This window comes from Drosophila serrata, unplaced genomic scaffold, assembly GCF_035046125.1.
Source record: "Drosophila serrata isolate PLE 108 unplaced genomic scaffold, ASM3504612v1 contig_245, whole genome shotgun sequence".
Taxonomy (NCBI): Eukaryota; Metazoa; Arthropoda; class Insecta; order Diptera; family Drosophilidae; genus Drosophila; species Drosophila serrata.
The window spans coordinates 48,361-75,983 of record NW_028257143.1 but is presented as its reverse complement, the minus strand read 5'-3'; the positions used below and the strand labels follow the sequence as shown (position 1 = coordinate 75,983).

Sequence of the window (27,623 nt, the reverse complement as noted above, 5' to 3'; positions counted from 1 at the left end):
TTTATAAGTGTGTTATAAATAGTAACCTTATAAATACTATATAAAAATATAATTTGTTTGATTAACTTTAGACAGTTTACTATTATTTATTATTATTATTATTATTATTTGTTATCAAGTTGACTTAAAATGTTTTAGAATTTCGTTATCATGTATTTATGACTCCAATAAGTGAAATCTTTAATAAGATACTTACTTTCCTTCCTTATGTAAGAAATATAATTCTATTAATGGCGTTCTGCACCCTTGGCTCCCATTGATTTATACAAAAAAACAACGAATTGGTATTTAATTTTCTTTGATTTATTGATTTCTTTGTAGTGACTTAATTGAACATTAAAATATTGTTCATAATTACACATTTATGTATAGTATGTATATATATAGATTTAATTTTAAGCTGTTACTCATATATATATATTTTACAAGAATTTTACAACTTTAAGTTTTTGGACAATCTTTTCATTTCGTTACTTCTGCAATCGCTGCTGCACTTGAATATAATAAATAAAATTAAAATTACCATATGCATTTAATAGCAACCACGAAACGAACGAGCGATATGGAGCTGCTGCACTATATCCTTCGATCTCAGATATTAATAGCTAGACGCTAGACTCCTTAAGCTTAATTGTAAACACATTTGTATGTAGCTACAGTACATTAGATCACTAGCTTTTCGTTTCACGAGTGAGTCACATCATAGAGTAAGGGAGGCGACCAAAGATACCAGTTGCTCCGGCATACTCTCTGGGTCAGAAGGTGCTCCTTAGGTGCTCCCTACTCCATGGTCATATACACCAAAACCTTGCACAAATACGACGACTCAAGAGAAGGGGGTTTGATGGGTTTGACTGAAAGCCGATCTCCTCGGCTGACCAGACCCGGACCCGGATCTGGATCCGGAGCCCGCCTCATCGTCCTACTACGGGTGCGATGACCCCATCCGGGGCCCATATAACGAGTACGGTGCAAAGTACTGGGCCAGCGCCGGATGTGGAGGCAGACCTGACATCCCCTGCATCCCTGGCGGCGCCAATGAAGGCGGCAGCATCGATGGCTTTCCGTACGGATGATAGCGGGCCGCCGACAGCGGACTCAGCGGCGGGGTGGGGTAGGTACGCTGGAACAACGGATGATTGGGCGGAATACCGCCGGCGGCTGCCGCACTTAGCACCGCGTCCGGCACGGAGGCTGTGTGCGTGCGTAGGTGCTGGAACAGGTCGTCGGAGGTGCCAAACCGCTTGCCACAATAGGCGGCATCGCTGCCAATCCAGGAGCACACGTACGGCATCTGGGAGGCGGCCGCCAAGGCTGCCAGCTGGGCGTGGTAGGATGAGGCAGCTGCCGCCGCTGCTGCTGCTGCACTGGACGAACCTGAGCTGCCTTGAGAGTTGGACTTGCCTCCGCTACTGCTGCTGCCACCTCCACTGGCGGCCACCTCGCATTGCGGACATCCCGCTGGACAGGGCTGACCTGCCGCTTTGTTGATGTAATGCGGACTCGCAGGACAGCCGGTGCAGTAGGGATCGCGGCACACATTAGGAGTGGCCGCCATCATTGAAGGATCCGCCAGACCCTTCATTCGGGCGTAATTCAGATATGGATTCATGGCCGACGCCTTGAACATGGCGTGGTGGGGTGACATCAGTGAACTGGCGGCCATTAGGTCCATGGAATAGGGGCTGCCGTAACCTGGAATCAAATTAATATTATATTTAAATTAATATAGAAAGTAGGTAAGCTATAGTTAAGTATGACCCCAATGTGAGGTACCCTGTACTCCAAGCATTGTGCGAGAAATTAAAAGGAATCACGGACATGGCAAATTCTATTTGTATATAATCAAATTTATAAAAAAAAAATTAAACAGAGCGGATTGCAGAATGTTGAGAACAACTAAAGAGAAATGTTCAGAGCAACATGTTGGGAAGCAACCATTGTTGTTACCAACATATAAGCTTTATAAGTTATCATGTTATTTTCCCTTATATTTTTTTATATACGACTAAAGTCTAATAAACAAGCTTCTTGCGGTGTAAATTATTGCTTACTTCCACCGATAATATTAGTTTTTCCCTTGCTTATAAAACATTTCCTTATTTTCTTGGCTGTTTTCCTAAGCTCCTTGCTTCTACTATATTATATCCTTCCAGAAAAAGCTGTTTTCTGCACTCACCTGCCGGATAATAGGATGCAGCTGCTGCCGCCGCCGAGGCAGATCCTTGCTGGCTGGCCGCATGTAGAGCCTTCACATAGCTTGCCTCCTTGGCGGCGGCCAAAGCTGCTTCCTGCAACCGATTGGAGCTTGCCGCCGCTGCTGCAGCTGCTGCTGCCGCTGCTGCACTGGGACTGTGCATGGCTGCCGATTCCTTGGAGCTGCTGCGTCCTGGCGTGGATGAGGCGGGAGGCAGGCCGGGACTCCCGTTAAGCTGGGCAGCCCCGCCACCCATCCCGGAGGTGGGTGTGCGTCTGAGGGATCCCGATCCAGCTGCCGTGGGTGACTCTCGCTGGGAGCTGGCACTTTGGTTTGAGTCGCAGCGCTGGCCGCCGTTTGATGTCGACTTTGGCGTCTTCACTCGCTGGCCACTGCTGGTGAGATTTGTGGCGCCACAGTCTGAGGCAGTGGCGGCTGTGGTGATGTTGTTGTTGGGCTCGTAGGGCTTAAAGGTGCTCGGCGTCGGCTTGCTGCTGTGGGCGGGCGGCAGCTGCTGCTGCTCCACGGAGCCGGTGCTGACGCTGGATGAATGACTGCTAACCGGCGAGGATTTATCGCGTGCTCCGCCATCCGACGATCCCCCCATCTGGCCCAGGCCAAACCCAGAGGCCTTTGGCTGATGCTGCAGCTGCTTTGTGGACTTTTCGATGTTCGCCGCCAGCAGCTTGGGGTTCGTGGTGTCCGCTCCGATGGCGCTGCATGTTTGCGCCAAAAGCGCCAATGGACTGCTTTTGTTGTCCAGCTAAAGGAGCGAAAGGAAGAAGGGAAATTGGGGATGAGTAGGAATAAATATAGAGAGGGAAAATTCCATGTGATAATCAGAAAATATCCAGAAACTTATATTTCAATTGAACAATATTATTTGTAGACAAAATTCGTGTACGATTTGATCTCAAATAATGGATAAATATAAGCATTATCTTTGAGACAAGTCATCTGACTTAAAACAAGTTATCAGGAATCCCCTTTTAACAAAATTTACTCATATTAATAATAAAAATATTTAAAATATTAAATCTCTAAACTATTGCTATCGATACCTAGTATCATCGAGTACCTTTACCATCTCTAGCCCTGCGTGCGATGCGTTTGTCAGCCATATCGTGCGTTTTGCATCGCCGATAAGATCTCGTCCTTATTGTCTTCGGCTCGACTTTACTTTGTTCGACAAACACTTTTTTGCTGGCCCAGATCTTAATCTTTCACAACAAACTGGTTCGATCTTAAAGGCACTCGTGCTGCCCAGTAACAAAACCCTTTCACAGCGGCACACATAACAAGCCTTTATTCGAAAATATATTTACAGTCCCAAAATGGGAAAAAAGAACTAAGGGACCATTAAAATCTTTGGAAAAATAATAATAATAATAAGAAAAAAACAGAAAGAACAGATTTTCCAAATACATTTCTTTATATACAATAAATATGTACACTTGAGGTCATATAATAAACCAATATTTAATTCCATTGGGATGTTGAAAAAAAGTAATCATACCCTTGGGCCTGAGGACAGTAATAAAAATATAACAACGTACCTTGCAGTTGACGTAATCTTTAATATTTATCGTTATAATTTACTTTGATATTTATTTATAATTAACCTTGCACAATATTTGCCTTATTTTATTACCAATTCCATTGCAATTCTCTGGTTTGACACAAATTGCTTTATACTATCAACTGTTTGATAAGCTCTTGGCCAAGACTGTAATCCATCCTACATATTTTTGTATATTTATAGCCCCAACTAATGCTCATTTTATTTAATCAGCGTTCATCGGGTTTTATGGACATTTATAAATGAGCAATTAGGCTAATTAAATTATTAGCCATTTGTGATATGCAATAAAGGAGTACTAAAGCCAAGTGAAGTAGGAGTGGGGCACTCGTTACTAATAGAAACCACTAAAGAATAAAGTCATAAAATATATAATTAAACCGATTGAAATATATAATTGAACAATATATTATCAGTGATCGGTTTGCAAAAATCTATTTTGAATTGGATTATCATACAATTTTCTTATCGATAAAATTAGCCACGATATTATATATCGATATTTGATTTACGTTCAGGGGTTTGTACTATAAGTAAAGAGAATTTCCATACCTTATTGGTGAAACATCTTTTAATTTTGCTACTATATATTAAGAAAAGATTCTGCAGTACGATCGATAGGCAAATGATCGATTGCATGATTAATACGTTTGTTTTTTGTTATTCTTTTAATTTATAGCTTTATGCTCATTGCTTTGCAATTGAAGACTTCATCTTATAGGTGTGTTGGCAATCTTTCTGTATATATACAAGTAGTTAAACCATAAAAACGATCGTATATATCAGCATTTAGAGCTGTAAGAGTGAAAATTACCGATTGAGTAGTACAAAGGGAGACCGTCGCAGTTATAAGTGTACATAAATGAAATGAATATTGCCCACTCACAGTTTGTGCCATAAACACGAAACACGGTTTTTGCAATAAAATCCATTTCGCCGCATGCCATAAATTATGGCGCACACAGAGGAGGCGCAGGAGGAGCAGCGGGAGGAGGAAGCGGAAAGGGAAAACCCGAAACTGAGGCAGAGTTGAGCGTCCATAACTCATAGCACAACTACACACACACATACTCGTACACACACACACTGGCAGAGCGAAAATAATGACGTACACTCTGCATGGATGTATGGGAGCGTAATTACGCTTATGCCCAACTGGCGCAAGTCATAAACTACAAAATATTGAAGCTTTTATAACACTCAATGGGCCGCCATAAATTATTATGATACTATTGTAAAAATGGCAGAAATTCTTATCGGTACTTAAGAGTACTTTGGATGCCCTATAATCAGTGTGGCTAGTTAGTGTTTACATGAAAGAGGTGCCATTATATTCGAGCGGGATAAGGAGCCCAGGATGCATAAAGAATTATATAGTTTTTTACTAAAGGATATATAATATAATATAATAATATAATGAGGAGACTGGCAATTTCTTTAGGGAATATTTTTCATCTAAAATATAGGTTGCTTATAAAAGTAAGAATTATTAAATGAAATGTATAATAATGAATAATAATATATTATATTATATGTTAATGAAAGAAATGCAGTATGTTTATTCATCAATGTCTTACTAAATTCTTTATTAATTTAAGTCTGATACTTTTTGATTAAGTTGAAAGTAATTAATAAATAATTCTGTTGTTCAATTTAAACTGACTGTATAGTGTAATAAAATTTTTAAATATAATTATATAATAATCTTTTTCAATTGCAGATATCTCTATTTTTTAATTGACTCTATTGAATCTAATATTTTCTGTTTTAGCTGTAATAAATTAAGTATATTATTTAATCAATATAATTTACGTTGCGAAAGGTTGTATTATCTATTAAACTATTATCCATTATCCCTATTATCTTTTTAAAATAAAATATAAAATATCTTAAGCTACAGAAAATTATAGGGTATAGCACAGCTCACTTGATGAAGTACATGCCAAATTATTTGATTTATATGTGTGTGTGTAGGGATATACCCAAGCTGTGAACCGGGCTCCCCCCTTAAAGCCAAACACTCCGCCCTCCGACACTTTATTAATTATTGGCGCAAACAGAGGGTCGGAGGACCTCAGCCCCGTTCGTCTCGATTTTAGCACAATTAGTCATAATTTATTATCATGTTGATAAAGTTTCCGTATTGATTTTCAGTATTACGCATATTCGTGTCGCACATTTGCTGTTTTTGTTTGTGATTTAGTTTATAAATATTTCCCATACATGGATAAAATGAGCCATATGGGACTTGTTTAATTTACGATTGGACAATAGCTCTATAAAGTGTAGATAAATACATATATTTTATTTATATGAAAACGTCAATTGGCTTGAATGAAGCAAAGTGGAATTATTGCCCTGTCTCTGACCTGCATACAACAATTGAGGCCACATTGGGGGTAATTACGACCATCGACTACATAGTAACCTAAGCTGTGAAAACCATTTGTAATGATGCCTTAAATATTCGTTTTTTATGAACACGCTAAAATTTGAAAATACAAGTACATCCAACTGTGGAAGTAAGTATTATTAGCACTTAATTAGCACATAAAAGTGGAATGGAGAACGGGAAACGAACAAAAACGTAATATATGTATAAATTATGAATAATGTGATAATTAAAATGTTACACCTTGTGAAAAAGGTACATATATACAAAACATCGGCTCTAACAAGGTAAACAAACAACAACCCAGAACAACAATAAAAACGAGTGACTACGACAACACACAGTCAGAGCAAGTTGAAAATAAAATCCCAACTAAAATGCATTTAGTTATGGCTTTTGCACAATCAAGTCACAGCCGCTTGTTAAATGCGTATAATTTAATTAGACACTTGAAACTAAACACACTCAGCTGTCATGATTTGATTTAATTTTATTATCGGCTTTAAATATGTATTTTAATGCTAACTAAGGTTGGTGTTAGTAAGTTATGGAGTAAGGCGATGATATAATATGGAAATGATGGGTGTATTAACGAATTTACTTCAGATATTTATTAGGAATTTAAGAATTACTTTACATTTAAGTGTAGAAACCTCTGTTTTTCCCTCTTTGAAAAGTATGACATTTTGACATACTTTACTTGACTTGAAACAATAAAAAAGAGTCTCTGGCACACAAAAGTAAATAGAAGTAACATAAATTATAAACAAATAAATGCGGCACGCGAAGCTTTCTGGGTGTCGAACGATGAAGTGTAGCCCATCAGACACACACTTGAAGGGCCCTTGAAAAATCATACTTTATGTTAATATGACAAACAAAATGTTGAAATTTGTGGCATATTTTTTTGGTAAATCGAACTTGAAACTGTCTTCGATTTGAGGGGGGAGGTTAAAGGGAACCCATCATGATCAATTGTTTGCTTTCGGCTATTGTTTCTTAAAATGCGATGCTTTGAAAGAAAAATAAGTGTATGACGTATGGCACTTGAGTTTATTTTGGGGAAATTAAAGTAAAGTAGTTATAATGTATGTGCTTCTTACGATATTTGATTTATTTGCCAGTTTACAGCAATAAAAGTTCATCCTAAATGGATTTTTTGGGACCCATCTCGCCTTTCCTTTCTTTTTTTTTATCACATTTTCGTGGCTATATTTTGTGAAATGCAATTTTCAAAGATTCTGCGGCTCAGGAAATTTCGTCCCCTTTGCCCTACTCTCGCTCTCGCTCACATTACGATACAGAAATAGCTGCTATAAATATGAATTACAGGATAAGCATAAAAAGCGGAAATTGTGTGCCGCCGCCATCGTCGTCGACGCTTTGCATAAGCCAACGGCAACGTCTTTAGCAGACCTTTCCCCCGGACCAAGTACGAAGCTCCATACAAACCTCACAGCCCAACCCAGTGCCTGAGTCAGTTTTTAAGACGCCCTTGCAGTTTTGCTGGGAATTATAAAATAAGCGATAAAAATGGTATAAAACTTTATGCAGACTTTGTATTTTCCTTCCTTTCTTATTTTTCTTGGGACACTGGGAGTGGGCCCTCCAGTCGTTATACATATTATGCATGTATATTATATCATTTTGCCTGTTAACACCTTTTTGTATACGCTTACTTATATACACATTTTTTTTTTGGTATTTGTCGTTGGGGTGATAATAAATTTGGCTTGCTTGGGCGGGAAAAAGAGCGAACCAAAATTAATGTATAAGAAAAATTTGCATAAATGGCTATAAAAATATTAAAAGCTTTGAGGCCAAGTTGAATTAAATGATGAATCATTTAAGGGGAAGGAGACAGATGGCCGTGTGAAACTGATTCTTTGACATTTAGAAGTTGTTAAATTATATATTAGCTAGGATTTAGTTTTCCCTTAATTAGATAATGATTAGAATTGTTATTGGGTTAATAGAAGTTTAATCATTTTCAAAAACTACATTTTCTATCAATAGTAAAACTTATCAGCTGATGATTATGTGTTAGTTTTTGTAAGCAATTCCAAATGTGTCAATAAGTCAGTGCCTTTTGGTAATAACTTTTTACTTAAATATAAATCATAATCAATTATTGTTTAAAATAATTGAAAATATGAGAAACTCGCCACGAAACCGTAACCCCCAAGGCAGACGGCACCATTCGATTTCACCCTATATAAACTAGTATATACCCTCCGACTTGGATAGACAGACAGACAGACCGAACGACCGCAAATGCAATTCAATATGTCTGTTGGTTTATTTTCAGCCGACATGGCAATAGGAGAAACACAAAACGCTGTCACATTAACTGTCAACTGCCGCAAAACTGGCACTTGTCATATTGACAACTGACAGCGTCATTTGACTGTCAAACTCGGTCGGGAGAGCAGGGGATCGGTGAGGGGTAGGAGGACACAGGAGATGCAAACAAATAGCAAGTAGCATATAGCGTAGAGCATATAGCATAGAGCATATAGTACAAGGCAAATAAAACCGAGAGATCCGACGAGGCCATCCCTGGCACTGGCTGTGGCACTCGACTGGATGGCATGTGGCAATGCCTGGCATGGAGTTGCCACTTAATTTGACACGCACACACCGAAGCGCAGCAGTTGAAGTGCACTTGGCGTTAGACAATGTTGCAATTTCAGACGTTGCATGAGTCCCCAACTGTCAGCCATATCATTGCAATTGTCACAGTTGCCGTTGTGCTGCCGCTGCACTCGGAGCGAGCAGTGGCTGTGTGCACTTTGAGTGACACATTAATGCCATTTTCATGTGTCACTCTTTCTTTCATTTGAAGCCCGGCTCTGGCTTTGGGGACTTTCGGAAAACTTGGCTGGGGTCGTGTCTTGTTTCTCTGTTAGATTTCATGTCAGACTTTTGTCAACATTACGTGTCTATTTAGTTGTCAGTTGGCAGTTGTTATAGCTTCGCCGCTGCAGTTTCTACAGCCGTTGGCCTTTTTTGTTGTTTTTAAACTCGTATTGTTTCCAGCTTACAGAGCGGGGTATGCAAACATTTGTTTTTCGTCGCCGCATTCCTCGCTTTTTTTTTTTTTGTTTTGTTTACTTATCTTGGTAGTTGTTTTTTTTTCGGTGTTACCGTGCAAATTACCTGGTTGTTGTTGGCTTTCCTATTTGCATGGCGAATATTTCTTCTATCTTTTGGCGGTTTGGATTTATTTTGTTGCTGCCAACCAGGTGGATGAGTCAAATTAGGAAATAACAAGAGATTTGGGACATTCGAGGGTTGGTTTAATTCGATTTGTGGCCATTTTGGCACCCCTTTAAACACCTTTTCCTTTTTAATAATAAAATGTAAATTAAAAGCTTCCTCTATTGAAATATTGTATTCCTATAATGACATTTAAGTTCAATAAACTTATTTGCCATAAGCCATTTGCTATTACCACTTCACAAAAGCGTTCGATCAACGTCTGAGCCAACAGTGCGTATACGCGATGCAATTAACCCAATGACTTTTCGGCAAATGAATTGCCAATGAACAAGACAAAACACACACTTCCCTCTAGCTGCCGAGTTGTAGTGTTTTCTCGCTATTGATGTCAACGCCAATTGGCATATTCCATTATCCCGCTCATCACTCATCCGGCAGCGGGAAAAACACACACACAGCTCACAATAAATCCAAATAAAATGCCATGTATTTGCTACGACACGAAGATGAGGCCTCTCAAGGTTGCTCTTAGATTAGCGCAGCTGTCTTTGGCTTAATGCTGTTTATTTTTTCAATTCTCGCTTTACCGAGTCTACAATTTGGCCAACGTGTTTATCAATCATACGCAACGTGCGCCTGTCACCTGCCAGCCTCTGTCCAGTGTCTGTGATGGAATGCGTCAACGTGGGCGTTACTTCCTCCCGCACCGAAAAACCCACACACACCATATATGGTTTTCAGCAAAAAATAATAATATATAAATACGTATGCGTAAATAAATAATAAACAGCTGCGAGGGTTATTTAATGGCCGCAAAAAAAGCAATTATTTACTTTTGGCATTTTTGCAAAATGACTTGCTTGTTACTTTTAGTTGTGGCCTAATTAAAGAACGCACATTATCTTTTTAGGATACATCATTTAATTTAAATAAATATTATGCTATTTTGAGGAATTTTTATTTTCTTATTAGGCTGAATTTATATGACTCAATTTGTTTACGAAATACTTTGAAATGAAATACCCAAAACACACATTTAGCTCTTCTTCTCCGAGCTGTCATCTCGTTAAACATGAGAACTGATGAGCTGAATGTATAGATACTATATAAACTGGATCATGAGATGAAGGCTTCAAGGAATTTAAATTTAGTGTTCTTTCTTCACTCAGCGTTCACACTCACCGACGATTATTTCGCCACAAATCTTTGTTGTTCATCAAGAACAATAATTTCGATATTTTATTCCCCCCATTTAGCTGAATTCGTGTATCTACGCGAGGCAGCTGTTGTTGGCCTGGCAAATTAGCATAAAGCCAAGCAAAAGGTGTCTGTCATTGCTGTCAAGTGAATTGAATGTGTGCCCACATGCGGCATTCATTAATTCCTACTTTCCGCCGACTTATCCGCCGCCACGTTTGTCGCTCATTTTTTCTCGATTTTATTTTTATTAAGAAAAATCTTTAAGCTGACAGCTGACTAAATTAATTTGACAATAATTAGCATTTCAAGTTGTCAGCGTTAATGAAATTTAACCGGCTCCCGGTGCCTCGCACCTGATCGCATAATGAATCCAACGACACTCTATAATTTTGAGTCGAATGCACATGCACAATTATTGGTGTCTTCCCCGGCATTGTTGGCTGTCATTTGGCGGTGTTGCCTTGGCTCTCGCCTGTCAAAATGCCAAACCACCGACGACTGGCGGGAAATCTGGGGACCAGGGAGAAGAAAATGCGGATCGGGATCCAAACCCATACCCATACGAAATGTTCTGTTCACTCGGAGGTGTCATTCGCATTTGGCATCGCGTTAATTACGTGTTATTTATAATTATGCCGCTGTACACTTGCGTTGACAAGTGTTGTCAGCATCCCCCTCTGCATTTTCCAACCTCTCTCTGCCCCTTCATCAACTCTTATCTGATTATGTTTTCTGCTGCAGTTGTGGCCCCTCATTTTGGCATAATTCATTTTCCACCCAGTTCCTGTGCGTGTCAGAGTTTTCATTTTTTATGCCACCTTTAAATATATATATTTTTGAATGTTTGTATGTTTGGGAATTAATAATGTTTCCTGGCATTTGTTTTTAATTTCCGCAGTTAAATTGAACAGCACTTTAACGGTTAGTAATGGGTAAAGTGTACAGAGACAAGGAATTTATTATATTTCATTTTTTTTAGAGATAAAACTCTAATGTAGTAAACAATTTTTTTTATAAATAATTCCCTCTTGAATTATATTATTTTATGGATTAATAAATAATTATTTTTAGCCATTTTTTACTGTACTTATCCAACAGATAGTGCTTCAGACGCGGCAAACTGAAAGCTTGGCAAGGGAAAACAAATTGTTGTTGCACTTCCGTTGCCAGTCAACTCTGACAGGAGGAGGAGGAGCGAGCGACGGGCCGACCAAGAGCGGTATCCTCCACTATTTTAGCACTTCGCGTCGGCTCTGCCGAACTGACAGTTTTGTGTTGCACAGCTGTTAGCCCACTTGCACGCCCTCAGCCCTCCCTGATCCCTGACCAGCAGATACAGTTCGCGAATAAAAAAATGCTTTTGGCCCTGTCAATTCTAAGCAAGAATAACTGGAGCGAATTAGGGATACCTGGTGATTTTATTTAAATTTAAACCTAATTAATAGAACTTCTTAAGGGACGATAAACATATGATAAACTATATCTTTAACTAAGAAAAGATAGTTCCGAAATATACAAGGATTCCTTCACCTTATCATGATCCCCAGCTACCCCTTGTTCCTCCCGATTGCAGGGTATTAAAACCGAAACTGAAGCGGGGTATGGGAAAAGGGATTGGGGTGGCCCAGTGAATGACGTGCTGACGCCTCTCTTTTGCTCCTGAAGCCAAAGCTTTTCCGTCTGTCTGCATAATAAAATGCGAAAATATGCAAATAGAGCCAAATAACGCCAGCGATGCAACCCAACAACAACACATGACGGCAGATGGTGGGGTATTCTCCACCCTTTTTTTCGTTAGATTTCCTCGCTGCGATAAGCCAGAGGAAAAACAAAAAACTGAAAAAAAGAAGCACACATTTCGTTGCATTTTTTATTCGCAAAAGTACGCCGAAATGACAGCGCGACAAGCCAAAAAGACAGCGGAGACAGCTGAATAAATGAATTGCAGTAGGTAAATTTTATTCGCGGCACTCGCTGGGCTAATTTGAATAGGCAGCACACACCACACCACACCCCACCACCCCGATGAAGATGCATGCAACCCACGCGAAAAAGTGTGGAAAACCTTTTGTTCGTCTCAAGATATTTGACACGTGATAACGCACGGGGCTTGGTCTGGGAAAATCGCAAGGAGGCGTGAAAAGTGCATAGCATTGTTCACTCCAAGGGAGCACATTTCCTTACCCTTATTCGCAAGTGTGGAATAAATTATATACCATAGATATCTTCAACTTATTTAGTTAATTTTGATATAAAGGACTCCCTCCTGTCAGCAGCATTTCCTGCGTAAGTCAAGCGATTGTTATTCCAACTTGGCATTTGACATGACATTCATGTCATTGGAAAGTAAAAACTCTGACAGAGTCTTTAATTTATTTTTATTTTTCCATTTCTGTGTCTTTTCTTTACATATTGTTTTGTATATATCAACCTTGCCATTTTTGCCTTGAAGTGTCACAAGCACTGTCTATCGACGCGGATTGCGGAGGGAGGGAAACGCAGGAGGCATTCAGAAAGTGTCAACGACAGTCAAAAGACAACAAAACGAAGGGAAAAACGAAAGCAAAGAAGAGCTAGAAATTTGTAACCGAATAGCAATCAAAAAGTGTCACTTTGACACATGTCAGTTCGTATTTAAATGAACTTTTGCTGCCTCTTTCCCAGATGGGGGGCATATTTCATTGTTTTTTATGTGTCATGAAAAATTAAAGCAACTTGGAATTGAATTTCTGGCAAGTGTCAAGCACTTTCAAATACCGGAATTATATATTTATGTACATGAAATTGTTAAATTGTTGTTATCTGGAAACGAAGCTAATACCTCAATGTTTAGATCGATGGGCGCAGCAGATTATGGATCAACTTAGTTCGCTTCCAGTTGACCATAATTTCTTCATCGCAATCAGTTGAAAAGTGCCTTTGCCGGTCAGCGTCAGAGTCACTTTCACTTTTAATGCTTTGCCATAAATTGTGTCTAGCTTGCAACACGAAAAGTAATTTGAAACGCTTTCAAATGACTGCCACAAAATTAATGGACACCAATCAGACACTCACACCGAGTGTGAGACTCGTTCAAGTGGCGCCAATTAAAATGATTAACATCGCGATAGAACAAACACACAAAAAACAAAAATATATAAAGAGTCCCCAAAGTTTGACCAAAAATAAACGGAATGCCCGATGATAAGCTCACAAGTTTCCTCAGCGCATAATTGATGTGATTGGGTTTGATTGTTTATTTATATTTCCCCCTATTCGGGGGATTGATTTGATTTGATTGAAATTGTCAACCGGCGCCAGTTTGACCGCTTTCGTGGGCTTATCAATATTACATTTGAAGCCTATTTCTTTATATTTTCATATTGGTCCCCTTTACCTAACACAGTATTTATTCTTGAATGCGGCTTTGTGGCATCTTTTGAAATTCCCGTTTGGGCTTCAAAAGCAATTTGTGTGCATTTAGTGTCAAATGTTTTGTTGAGCTCTCAAAAGCCCCATTGGCGCAATGATCTCTTTTGTGGGGGGCTTTTTGTGAGGGCTTTTGGCCAGCTCGCTGATTAATTTTTATACGCAATTTTATGGCAATCACTCATACGCCCCATGTTACCATGTGGTGACCAACTTAATGATTGATACCATTTGAGATCCATTTAAACTTTCGCTGGATTACCGGGCTTTAAGAATGCCGCCGAAATGGTCAAGCGGTTTTGTGGGTGTCTAGGCTTTAAAATCAATTTGGAAAAATCTGGAAAAAAGCTACACAAATCGTTTGTCACGTGGTGACGACATATGATCGATATTTGCTTGTCGGTAATTAAATCAATTATTAAATTCAAAGCCAAAACCTGTCAAGACAATGGAATTGGAGCTTAGAAAGTAATAAGTATAAGAAACCTTTAAGGAAAATGAAATAAACCCAATAAAGTCACAACTTTAGGCTAAATTATATTTCAAAATGTCGTTTTAATTGCCTCTAATTTATGCAATTGTTTTTAAATTATTGTTAAGTACTAGTTCAACCAGTTCCAGTTGAACAATTGAGTTTGCGATACGTCTCATGATGCTGTTAATGACGATGATGATAATGCAGTTGACAGTTATCAGCGGGAACATTAATTTGATTACTTCTATATGAATTTATAGGTTAATTTGTTCAACATTTTACGATTATTGACTTTGACTGTTTAATAACCCACGCTCTCCACCCCTCCCTCCACTGTTCCCATTCCACCAAATCGATTATCTGGGGCCATAATTTGTAATGCCGCGACTTTACTCTAATAACAATAATAAAAAAAAGAAAAACGATTGAAAAAAACGGGTTATTATTTTGCGGTTTGAGCGGCGATTGCAATTCATTATCATAGTTGCCGCCTCGCGTGCATTTAAATGAATTCATTGAGTTTCACCCATTCAATTTGTACATACGCAACCATTTAGTTTTCAAAATGATTTGCCATGTCTAGTTATGACTGTAGTTGGGACTGTTGAGGGGCTCCGGAGGTGTTAAAGCCACGATTGACGGGGCTTAACTGGCTGTGAGTGCGAGCTATAAATGCCATTTGATTGTACTCCCCGGATGGATGGATCCAGCTTTATTGTCGTGGGGTTTCTTTCTATTTCTTACTTGATATTTATAGTCGCTTATTAATGAAATTGGATCGTTAAATTTATGATCTCACCATAAAGGCCATAAATTTCTTAATGACCAGCAGTAGATATCGCTCCAATGAATGTTTATTTTTAAGCCTGTTCTTAATCGGTTTCTTATCGCGCCGTAAAGCCAAGATAAGTCACTATAATTCAAGTCGCACAACATCAATGAAATTCCACTGATTTCGATGACGAATTTAATTTAATTCAACTATCTTTAGTTCAACGTTTTATTTGCAAGGAATAGAATGTATCATATATATTACTTGTAAATTGACTCTCTACTCAAAACCAAACCCCATTAGAGTGCCATAATAATTCATCTAAATGTAGGCATATCTTGTATCTCAGTTTGCCTGTCTCGCTTTTCACATATTTAAAATGTTCCAAGAATTAATTAACACTTTGGACAAAAACTATTATTTGTGTGCGAGCAAAAAAAATTAACATGACAGCTCTAGACATGGCAATTTATCACCAACATAACATGCCGGGGCAACTCCACTCCACTCCGCTCTGCCTGCTATTTGGTATTTCTGCTGTTGATGACACTTTAATTAGAGCCACACGCAAACACACAAGGCCCCGGCCCCAGACCCGCCTCCCCCTTGGCAGAGAGGGGGGAAAATCGCCGAGGAAAAGCAGCAGAAAAGCCTGAGACAGAGCCGTTATGTCAAGCGCACACTTTAACTGCCAGAGGAGCAGTTGTTGCCGGGTTATTTGGTGGCTGAAACTGAAGCTGAAGCTGAAGCCAAAGCTGATGGCAACGTGTGGTTAACTGAAATGAATGTCCGACTGCATAAATGGCCGCTTGACTGACACATTTAATTATATTAATGATGTTTGCGGTCAGCTGACATTTGCACTTTATTTACCTTTTCTGCTCTCGCGTTTGCTCGGCCTGTCAGTTGAACTGACTGGTCTCGAGCTCGCTTTAAGCCCTGACATGAGCTGGCTGACTTTCACGTTCAGATTTTGGAGTTATTGCCCAACAGATATGTAGCTCCATTCGGGCTTATTTCCATCTCGCAGTCCGCTTCCTTTTCTGGTCAAAAGTTTTGTAATTTTTCAACATGTGACAGCGAATTATCAACAGTCATTTCGGTGCGGAGATCTCTCTCTGTATCTCTCTGGGCGCCACATAAAAGATATACAAATGATGACACTGACAGCTGTCAGGCTTAGTTTATTTGATTTTATTATAATTAATTATAAGCAGCTGCCATTAATCACTGAATAATTTATACATTCACAGATAGTATCTCACATATATATAAACTTGGTGCCGGGCACAAAGAAAGGAGGTTAGTCAGTCACGCAAAGGTAGATTAATTCAACATATTCCACGTCAATTATAAGTCCCATAAAGAGATATATGGCAAAGAGTATTAAGTATTTAAAGTTGTTTGATGAAAGATATGTCTTTCAACTGTTTAAGGAATGGTTATCACCATTGCTAATGTTGAAAAGCATTAGGGTAACTTTTAAGATAGATAAATCATGCTTTATATTAAGTATCTTTAGATTATCAACTAAAATAAATATCAATCTGAATCTCTTTTGTAAGAAACTTATAAATCCAAATCAAATTTTACATCTTTTACGTTCCCAAAATGCATACAAGAAAAGATTTATGGAATCTGTCAGTCAGAGCGCCCCGGAACCAGTTTATTATGTGGCGAGTTTTGAGATACGATCCGGTGATATATTGGATTTGCCTCATTGACGCTGCTGAAAGCTTTCACACGACCAATATGGAAATCGCCAGAGCCTTAGTCCCCTCCGGTCCACACCTAAATCGGTAAATCACGTAAGCTCCGAAAACGCTATTTCAAATTACCCAGTTAATGAATGTACTCATCGTGCCGGTGCCATAAACTGCTTCCGTTCTTTATGAACAAAATGCGCTCTACAAATTAAAATGAAAATTTATGACACTCACGGCAATTCGAGAGATAGTTCGAATAGGATACACTGAGACTGAGAGGGGGCAGGAAATGGGACCACAACAACTTTGACTCTGATTAACTGCCGTAGTTCCTCGGAGGAGCTCGCTCTGCGGCTGTGCCAGTGTGCGAAATTGCATTTGTTTTCTGTCATTATAAATTCAAATTTGGCGCACCATAAATTTGAATACAATTTCCAGAGGTGCACTCGATCCTCTCTCCCTCTCTAAACACTTTCAGACCGAGGCAGACCCGGCCAACAGATTTACATAGTTTAATATGAACAAACATAAATAAGTTTTATGTGCAGATATTGGAAAATTTATTGTTCTACGATTGTGAATTTGCCAGTCGCCTTTGCCTCCCCTTCCCTCTCCCGATGGGAAAACAGTTCCGTTCGCCGATTCCGGCCAGCATCCAGCACATGGCTCATAGTCTTAGTCTTACTCTTGGGAAAGTTCAGGGGAGTTGCTTCGAGTGGTTGAGGATTTTCCGCACACTTTGCCTGTGGCGAAGTGCTTTACAGTCGACATTTTTATTATTTATGAATTATGGCTAGACAATCCATTTCAAATGTTCGAAATGTCAATAGATTATTATTGCGATTTTTGTATAAATCTACTGAAACTATGTCGTAATTCTGTATAACATAATAATTATTTTTTAAAGGTAAATATGATGGATAAATATTTGAAATATTTTCGTAATCTGTAATCAATTTGATAGGCTTCTTAAAAATTTGTTGCGCTTCAATGGCAGATTATTTAATAAGTAATACTAAAGAACTGGGAAAATGTGTATTAGTTTATATATATATTAAATATTTTATATTTATATTTATTTAATACTATTATAACCATTCTAAGTCCCTATTCTGCAGGTTAGCTTATTCCTATGCCTGTCCTAGAAAATGTTGATACAATTTTTAAACTATGTCAAGAAGGAAAACTAACTTAAGGAAGCCGAAGCTTATTTACCCTTTCTCTTTGAATTGAAATATAGGATAAAATCGGAAATCGATCATAAAAATATTCACATTCCTTAATCGATATTTATCGATATTTTCATAGGAAATTTTTTCGGTATATCAAAGTTTAGAAAACTGAAATTTAAAGCGTAAAGTTTTGGTATGTTAATTTTGATTGGGTTTATAAGTCTGCTTACTTAATTTATAAAAATATCTTTATTTTGGTGTTGTATATGTTAGAAAGATACATATATCTCCTATATATGTGCAAATTGATAAAAACAGAAGCGAAAAATAACTTTGATCTAAGTTTCGAAACCCCTTAACCCTATTCTTCACAGTTAATAAAAGATTTTGCCAGCTAAACTGACATATTCATCAACCCAAATTAAGTTAAAATCCCCCAGTTTTACACACAAAATCCCCATATATGTATGTATATCGACAGGATGGAAAAGGAGATGAGCTTACCGCTGTTGGGGCAGCTGCAGCTGTCATATAATCCGGTCTTAAATAATGATGATTGCTGGATTGCAGCATTTTATTATAATTTGTTAAATCCACTTTGACGGCTTTTCTTTGGTTGTTCGGTGGAGGTGTTGAGTTGTTGTTGTTGCTGTTGTTCGTTGGACCGCAGAGCGCAGAGAACGGCAGCGCGCTTAACGGTAAATGCCAATTGATGTGGCGTGTGCTGCCAACTCGTGTGAAAAGCGAGAAGCGGCGCCTGCGCTTTGACTGCAATATGTTATTTTCCGCCGACTTTCCGCTGATTAAGCCGTCCACGTTCCGCGGCTCTTGTTAATTTATGTTTATTTGCGAGACTTTTATTAATTTTTTTTTGTGCAACCACAATTGTTATTTGCAATTTGATTTCATTAATAATTCAATGGGGAACGAACGAGTGGGTGGGTGGGCATTGGGGGGGTTTATCATGCGTCGAGTTGTGACTTTCACGCCAGCGGCATATTAATTTGTTGTTGTTGTTGTTAATGGTACGGTTGGCTCCGCTTTAATTGTGCAATAAATTCATTAAGTATTATAATTGCTCCAGCTGGCATTAATATTTATTTGTTGTTGTTGCTCACTAAACACGAAATTCACGAAATATACGATATACTCAACAAGAATTTACACTTTCTTTCGCATTTATTTGGCGAATTTGTAATATGTATTTTAGCGATTTCCTTTGTTAGACATATGGGGGGGATATATTTTATTTCTTTGGCCTGGCCGTTTTTGGTTTGTGGTTTCGCTCGGATGCCTCGTCGAGGGCGCGTTTTATGATGAGGCACGTACGTGATGATATATATGGTTATGATATAAGCATGGTGTACTCGTCCGGCACGGTCCGACAGATGGTTCCGGGATCCAGAAAGTCCTGAACGATGTGCGCGATGCGTTTGAAAACTCAGTCTAGTTGTCAGTCACTCGAAAGGCGATCTAAAAAAAGTATGCGACCTCGGCTGGATATGGCTATATCCGTCGTAATTCCGTTCGCCCGATTTTACGCACTCACAGCACAACACTACGGTCGTCGCACAGTCCGTCCGCTCAGCGCACGTACCAACTGTAAAATAACGAAATTCGACGACTAAAAATCTATAAACAAAATGAAATGTGCTCCCGTGCTCTCTCGCATCGCCCACTCTCGCGCTCTCTGCGGAAAGTTGTAGTGCTCGGCTAGTTGTTCTCTCTCTTACTAAAAACCAGTTCACTCTTTGTTGTGGCGTTTTCGTTTTCGTTTTCAACAAGTGTGCTTTTGTTGTTGTCTGAGGCCATGCGAACGAACGAGCGAGCACACACTCCCCAAAAAAGCCATGCGCTCCACGCCGAGAGCGGCAGCTCCGGAGAGCTTTAATAGTTCTCACCAGTTGGAGAGTGTGGCAAATGCCGCTCTTTGCTGAGCGCGCATGCCTTCTGCTGAGGCAGGAATTTTGTGTGGGAGCGGCGTGCGAAAAGTGTAGTAGCCTCCACTGATTAGTAGTAGATGGGGATATGGTTGGGGAACAGTAGTAGTAGTAGTAGATTTTGGGAACTTTTGAAACCTGATGGAATTTTTGCCTATAGACTTTACTTTTAGTTTAAGAAAGCTTTGAATATTATTTTGGCGTTAATAAGAGGAAGTTTACTTTAAACCATTTTAAACCATGCTTAGTTAGTATTAAAATACAAATAAATAAATTTAAAATTTTATAAAAATGTTTCCTTAGCACTTTATAAAAGTTTTGAGGAAAATTTGAAAAATATTACGTATACGACGAGTGGACCAACCTTTAATTAAATTCTTACAAAATATACGATTTTTTCTTTAGCATTATATAGGAGCTTAAATAAAGGTCCCTTAACTATGCCTTAGATATATCTTAAAATTGTAGAGGAAAATATTGGTATTTTTCCCCCATTTAAAAATAAAAATTACGTATACGACTAGTTCCTCTAAAGTTAAATCCCAGGAAAATGATAAACGCCATACTAATTGAATTGTAGTAAATTCTTATATATAATTTGTAAGCGAAAACCATATAAATTGTTTTGTTTATTCTCCTGCCAACAAGAAATCGTTAATAACTCACAGGCAAAGCTGGCCACACCGACGCCGCTCATTGGACGATCGACGCTTCTGTGTAGCCATTTTGGGTAATTTTGTTGTTGTTGTTTCGCAGTGTTTTGTGGGGAATTCGTTGCTACACTTGTATGTGTGTGTGTGTGTTTGTGTGTATGTGGAGAGCGCGCAACGGCGTCGGCCATAATTGTTTACGAGCAGGTGGGCGTGAGGGGCTCGTTAGTGTGTGTGGGGCAGTGGCCGAGGGGCGGGGGATATGTGTTAAAAGGCAGCCGCCGAACGAATATGATTTAGTTTCATCGCCGAAGAGAGAGAGAGAGAGAGAGAGCCAGTGGGCCGCAGAGAGCGTCGCCACAGTCGTGTTGGGAGAGCAAGTTGCCTGGAGAGAAGAGCCAAGACAGGTCCCGCTACATTTCCCTCTGTTCGTACAGAGTTTTCCCCACTGTAAACAGAAAACAGCTGCTGGGAAATCCAACTTTGGTCGAACACGGAAAGACGGACGGAAATGTCTGAACGTGAACCTCGAACCAATTTCTCACTTTGATTGTGTGGGAAAAAGAGCTTCCAAGTTCAATTTGTCTTGCGGAAAACCCAAGTTTGAGATGGTCAATTTTAATGTTTGTAATATAAACTTTTTTCAACACTTGGAATCGTTAAAAAATACTTTTTATATTTCCATAATTTTAGCTTAAAAGGAAGCTTTAGTTTTTAGGAACTCAAGGTTATGTACAACCTTTTCACAATATAAAGTTTAGTTTACTTTTTTACTTAAGAAAAAGTAAGAATAAATTGAACATTTATAGAAATTATTATTTAATAATATTTAAGAGATGTTAAATATTTTTTAATATTCTTATTTCGATAGTATTTAATTACAAAGCTGGAATAATTTGAGCTTGTTCTTCAACTTAGGAAACTTAGGAAATCTTTATGAAATTATCAAAAATAATATTTATTTTATTTCAGTTATGAACATATCAAACATCATAATACATTTCTTTTCTTTTAATATTATTTTTAACTTGGTTAATAATTTATATATATCATCAATATATATATTTTTTTTCTTTTTACGACTTAAACATTTCAGCTTAGGAAGCATCAAGTTTATATTCAAGACACTCATCGCTTGAATCATAACTCCCACCTGGAAATGGTATATAATAATGATAATAACCTTAAGGTAAATAGCTCTATTGGGGCCGCAACATCGATAAAAACACACAAAACAAAAAAATGGATCGTAAAAACACAACGAAATCCACGCAATTGGTAAGTTATTCAAGAAACCAAATCTGGCTCCAGCTTTATGGCATTAAAATGTTTAAGAGTTAAAAGAGAAACACACAATTATACTAATCGTGGCGCTTTGAATTAACAATCGATAATTTACATATTTCGGCCATATATTGACAGCTGTCGATGCTGCTGCCGATGCCGATGCTGCCCCACGCCTTCTTTGAACATTTTTGGAGATGCTCTCATAAAATGCCCCCGTCGATTGTAGTATTTGTCATGTTCATTACGAAGCTTTTGAAAGTTTCGCCTTTCAAAAACCATAAAATGTTTATTTAGATGCCACTTTAATGGGGCCGTTGGAGTCAAACGTTTTATGGCTTCCTTTGTGTTTCACAATATTGTTTTAGTTTCATTTTTCGACTTAATAGACTCATTTCTGGTTTAACACAAAACAATCGAGTTTCAATTAACCGCACAAAAACTGTGGCATGTGTCCCAACCACGAAATTAAGTGGCTAACAGTATTTTGTGGCCACAACACATTACAAGCCACGAAGGGGGATAAAAAAAAAAATATATATATATATATAATAGACAACCGGGTCTGTCCATATCCTTTTCTGTGTCCGCCGCACCCAACCGAATATCCCCCCAGAAAAACAGACACATACATAAGTAGGGGTGCGTTTTTCCTCACGGTGTGAGGTCCTTTCCCTTCCGGACTTTTGTTAGCATTTTAGCAGTTCATTTGTGCGGTTCTCGGGACAAGGATTGCATGGAGTGGGTACGGATATGGGACATGTGACCGGAAAAGCCCTTTTAGCAGCCCAAAATGGTCCTCAGAGTGCTTGAATTCATGTTGGTTTGGGTTGTGGGATTTTGGACAGTATTTAGTCATTGTCACTGCATTATTTAACCATTTGGATTATAATAAAAAACCCAGTTTGGAACTGTAGTCAATGTAGCATTTTATATTGGATACATTTATTTTAGCTTTAGGTTTATTAAGGAATAATATACATAGCAGAGATTAATTTGAACTTTATGAGTAAAAAGGGATATACACCCAAATAAAGATCTAATATGATACTTCGGTAATAACATACGATAAGATATAATAAAAATAATACATCAAGATATATAAATATATCGATAAACAATGCTTTAAATGTTAAAAGATCGATATATGACTACTTTTACGACAATATCAACTTTAACTTGCATTGTTGTAAATTTTAAATAGAGTTTCGAGGTTCATAAGTTTATTGTTCCATACAAATTTCTTTATCTTTTTTTAAACCTTAGAAATCTTTTATTCTTAATTAAAAGTACTTAAAATTATATATTGTATTTTTAAGGTTTACATATTATATATATTATATTATAACAAATATATTTTATTAAAAATGCATTATAAACGTTTAATGAAATTTAAACAAACAATTTATGTAAGTAATATTTATATTGATGTTGTAAAAGATCGACTCCATAGTCTTATAAAAGTAATAAATGATTTTTACATATGGTTTTCCCTGATTAAAATAAGCTTAAAGCATTGGCAGATCATTTTCTTTGAAAGTAGGAAACCTATAATGAAACCAATTTTATTTTCAGTGTCTTCTTCTTTGTATGTACATTCATAAAAGATGCTGAAGTCGTTGGATTCATCTTCTTACCCGCTGCTCGATTGCAGTTAAATCCCCTTCGTTTTCCACCCCTCCCCCCCAGTCCAGTCATCTCCTTACCCTTTGGCCGTATTTTCCAGGCGACTTTCTTGTTGTGTGTATGAATTATACGCTGCACACTTTTTAACCCTTGGCATATTTTACAAGCTGCTTTACTTGCCTCCCACTTATGCTGGTACTCGCCAATAAACATACAAACGCACTTACCCACCGCTCGTGTGTGTATGCATGTCATATGTGTGTGTTTGTAGGTTTTCCTCTTTATTTTTTTTTTTTTGCAGCTTGTTTGTCGTGGCCTCAAGTGCGCCGAGCGAGTTCATAAATTTGCCCACTGGGGCGTATGAGTAATGTGCCAAAGGAGCTGCGCTTCCTTCGTGTACGTAAGTGTGTGCGGGGAAGTTTTCCAAAAGAGAGTTACATATATGAGAAACAAGAGAGAAAAAAACATATGCTACTAGCATCGCTTTAATTTCTTTCCCTTTTCGCCTAGGACATCCACATTTGAATGTGGTTTAAGTTGAAGCTTTTAAAACAATGCAGTTTCCTTTTCGTTGTTATTCTCTCTCTCTCTCTCCATTACGATAATTGAACAATCTGTTCTCGGGTCTTGAGCCAGTTTTTCCTTTAGTTGCTCACATCCGGTCAACTGTCGGCGTTTATAATAATTGCAGTTCATTTGCATGCCCGTGTAAAATGCAGCTCCCTTCATCTTGGCTGCTGTTGCCTGTCGCCGCCTCTCATGCGGCAACAGCAACTGTCGCCGTTGCTGTCACTCGATGTCGCAGCGCATTAGAATATGTTGCATGCCCCTGTTCCCTGTCCCCTTGTCCTCGTCCCCATCCTTGCAATGCATGCATATTGCAGTTGCAGTTGCAGTTGCATATGCAATGTGCAGGCGCGGGCAAATTTTTATCTTATGACAGCTGCTGCCACCGCTGTTGTTGCGATACCCTTTCTAAGGGTACTTGAGTTGAGCCAATGACTTGTATTAATCACATGGGGATAACAACTTACAGGTGTCGTATTACGGTGAAAATATATTACATACAATATATGGAACCTTCAATTGGTTTAAATGGACAATAAATGCTTTGTAATAATCAATATCACATATTATTTGAAATTACTGTAATTTTAAACTTTTTAGAACTTTCAAGGTAATCTTCAATTTCTCAATTTTTTTTATAAATATTTTATTTTGGCAAAAACAATAACTTAAACCAGAAATTACCTAGGGTTAACTTAAAACCTTATATCTTATTATATCCTTGCTTAAATAAAAATAAATTAAATATAGAGTAAAAGATTAACTTAACCGATTTTTAGTATTATTAATGAGCATTACAATATTGTTTCTTTTATGTTAAATATATTGATAAATATTTTTTAGTCAGGATTAGGCATGGCAGGAAATATTGTTGTATAATAAATTTGCCAAAAATGTTGATACATAAATCCATAGTTAAACGTTGCAAAATATAATCTGTGGAATAAGTTGATACTTTTTTTAATATTTAGGTTGGCTCGAAATAGCGGAAGACTACAAACAAAATAATCCATACTTTTCATATATTTCTTCCAATTGTATTGAAATTTTCTATACTGAAAGGTGTAATATAAAAAAGTCTTCCATACTTTTGATATAATTATAAGCACTATATACGCTATATACACATACCAAAGTTTTCCTTCCAATCTAGATCCCTAATCTGGAATGCAGCCCATTTAGGTTTGTTCTGGGCTAAATATAAAAACATACAAAATTCTTGGTTCAATTTGAAAACTTCTTTAATTTAGTTTATTTATCAGATCTCACTTACTATTTTAAATAGCTAAAAACTTAAGTAACGAATGGAGGGGTTATCTTATATGAATTTATTTTTGTAATATTTCAGGGTATTTAAAGATTCGTTGAGTTCCATTGTCGCTTCTGATTCAGTTGCAGTTGCTGCTCGGAAAAAATATGTTGCTGTCGCATTGGGTGTTGTTGCCCTGCCACATTTGTGTGTGTGCGAGTGTGTGTGCAGGTGTGTGAGTGTGTTGGTGAGCTGCCCTTAGCACATGAGGCTGCTGCATGCTGCCTGAGACACACACACAGATCCACACTCACGAGTGCACTCAGCGCTGCAAGAAGGAAAGGCGCCCGAAAACAAATGTCAGCTGTAAAAATCATAAATTTAATGCAAAATGCAAAAACGCTTTACGCTTCGTTGCGCTTTTACTCTCTGACAGGTGACCCTTGCACCTCGTCCACCCCATTGCATATCATTCCGCCCTGCAGCGACCTTTACCTCTTCTAACTGAAAAATATGATGCATGTGGAGCTTAGCGAGGAAAGTGCAGCAATGTTGCTTCCTAGATGCTCTTCAAATGGGAAGGAATTACCTGTTTTACTTGGGAAACAATGTATCTAATTAATACTTCCATCTTGTACATTTTGCTAACTGATTTATTGGTTGAGCTAAATCCATATCATAATCTTGTGTGCTATTGTCTGGAGACATCTATTGGCATCAGACTAAGCTATAGTTAGACTAAACACAATATAAATTTTAATCGTAAGACAAGCCGAATGTATTGCCAAACCCAAAATGTAGGAAATCAAAGAAGAAATAAACAGAAAATGACTTTAAAGATAAAGCCAATCAATGATGTCACGCCTTCTTGTCTTTGGTCATTAATGTGGGCTGATTGTGTTGAGGACTGAGTGGTAATACGACAGAGTCTTGACACTAAAAGCATTTTTCCGTTCGACAAAAAACAAAACCAACTTTGTTGTTTACATTTCGCCTTGAGCTTTCATTTAAGGCTAACAAAAAAATATTTCACCAAATGACAAACATATCAAACTAATTGCGGATTCATGCAAATGAGCAACGAAAAAACGAAGAAATAAAGAATCCGAAATGATGAAAATTAATTGCCAATATTAACGCGTTTTAACACAAAAAGTATGTTAGATATTGTATAAGCGATAACCAGCAGCCACAATAACAATAAAGTAGCATTCAAGTAAATGTTTGTCATTTCTTGTCCCCCTTTTTCTCTTTTTTTTCTTTTTGGTTTCTCTCAAATTTGTTATTAATTAACAATCATTAATTATCATCAAAGTGACTCGGAAGAATATTGAAACTTAACGATGCCTGCCTTTTGTGGCTTGTGTTTAATTTATATCCCATTAATATGCAGCAATTTATTTATCGTGAGGCATGCATTTGACTTGTGCCAAAAGATCGAGTGAAATTTATTGGTGTATTTAGCATTGGAATTGAAAAATATATTCTAAATTCAGTTAATTTACATTTTATTAGTACCCACGCATTATTAAGAAATCCATTAGGATTAAAATTTGGCATATAAACAAAGCTATAGAAATGGTAGAAAAAATAAGAATGAAAGAGAGGGTTAGAAATTGGTCTTATAAACCTTTTAATTTTAAACTACATATAGGGATAGTATTTCTTTAAACAATATTATTGTTTATAGAATAGTAAAGCTAAAGGTTTCAGGAAATAAGATTTGTTATTTATTCTTTTTCTTTCTTAAACTGAAGTTTCTATCTTACAGAAAATCACTCTATGTAGCAGATATATGAGGTGATCGGTTGAAGGATTCCAGGTGAGCTAAATAAGTCATTCAAGAGGCAAAATTGCACTGTAATTGCTTGTGGAAAACCCGTTCGTTTATAGACTATATAATTTGATTACCCTAATGAAATGTTAAAAGTTTTGCAGTGATCAGTGATCAGTTACTGCCTTTTACTACGTGACTCCATCTCCATCCGGGATGTACATACATGCGTCAAAATGTGGCATATAAATATATAATTTATATTGTGTCGGCACGTTGCTGTTGATGGAGCCACTGACGCGCGATGCCACCCAGGGAACCCCCTTGGATCCGCGAACCTCGAACCCAGGGATGGATGGATGAGATGGAACCGAACGGAGAGCGTTGAGAGATCGCCCGGCCTGATGTTA

At 37.9% G+C, this 27,623-nt stretch overlaps 1 protein-coding gene across 1 annotated transcript; it reads right to left on the bottom strand.

The window, feature by feature from the left end:
* Positions 1 to 281: 281 nt before the first annotated feature.
* Positions 282 to 19,857, bottom strand: elB (zinc finger protein elbow B). The gene is made up of 3 exons (XM_020954686.2): positions 18,628 to 19,857; positions 2,180 to 2,960; positions 282 to 1,695 (listed from the first exon to the last, which is right to left on the bottom strand). Exons 1-3 carry the CDS (start codon positions 18,694 to 18,696, stop codon positions 926 to 928), a joined length of 1,620 nt encoding a protein of 539 aa, XP_020810345.2. The 5' UTR covers positions 18,697 to 19,857; the 3' UTR covers positions 282 to 925.
* Between the last annotated feature and the right edge of the window lie 7,766 nt (positions 19,858 to 27,623).

Bases quoted from the DNA above. Each gene is read 5' to 3' on its own strand.
- elB (XM_020954686.2), bottom strand. From the start codon at position 18,696: ATGCTGCAATCCAGCAATCATCATTATTTAAGACCGGATTATATGACA. The intron at 2,961-18,627 runs GTAAGCTCATCT...TCGCTCCTTTAG, and splicing joins CTGCAGCTGCCCCAACAGCG to CTGGACAACAAAAGCAGTCC. The intron at 1,696-2,179 runs GTGAGTGCAGAA...ATTTGATTCCAG, and splicing joins TGCATCCTATTATCCGGCAG to GTTACGGCAGCCCCTATTCC.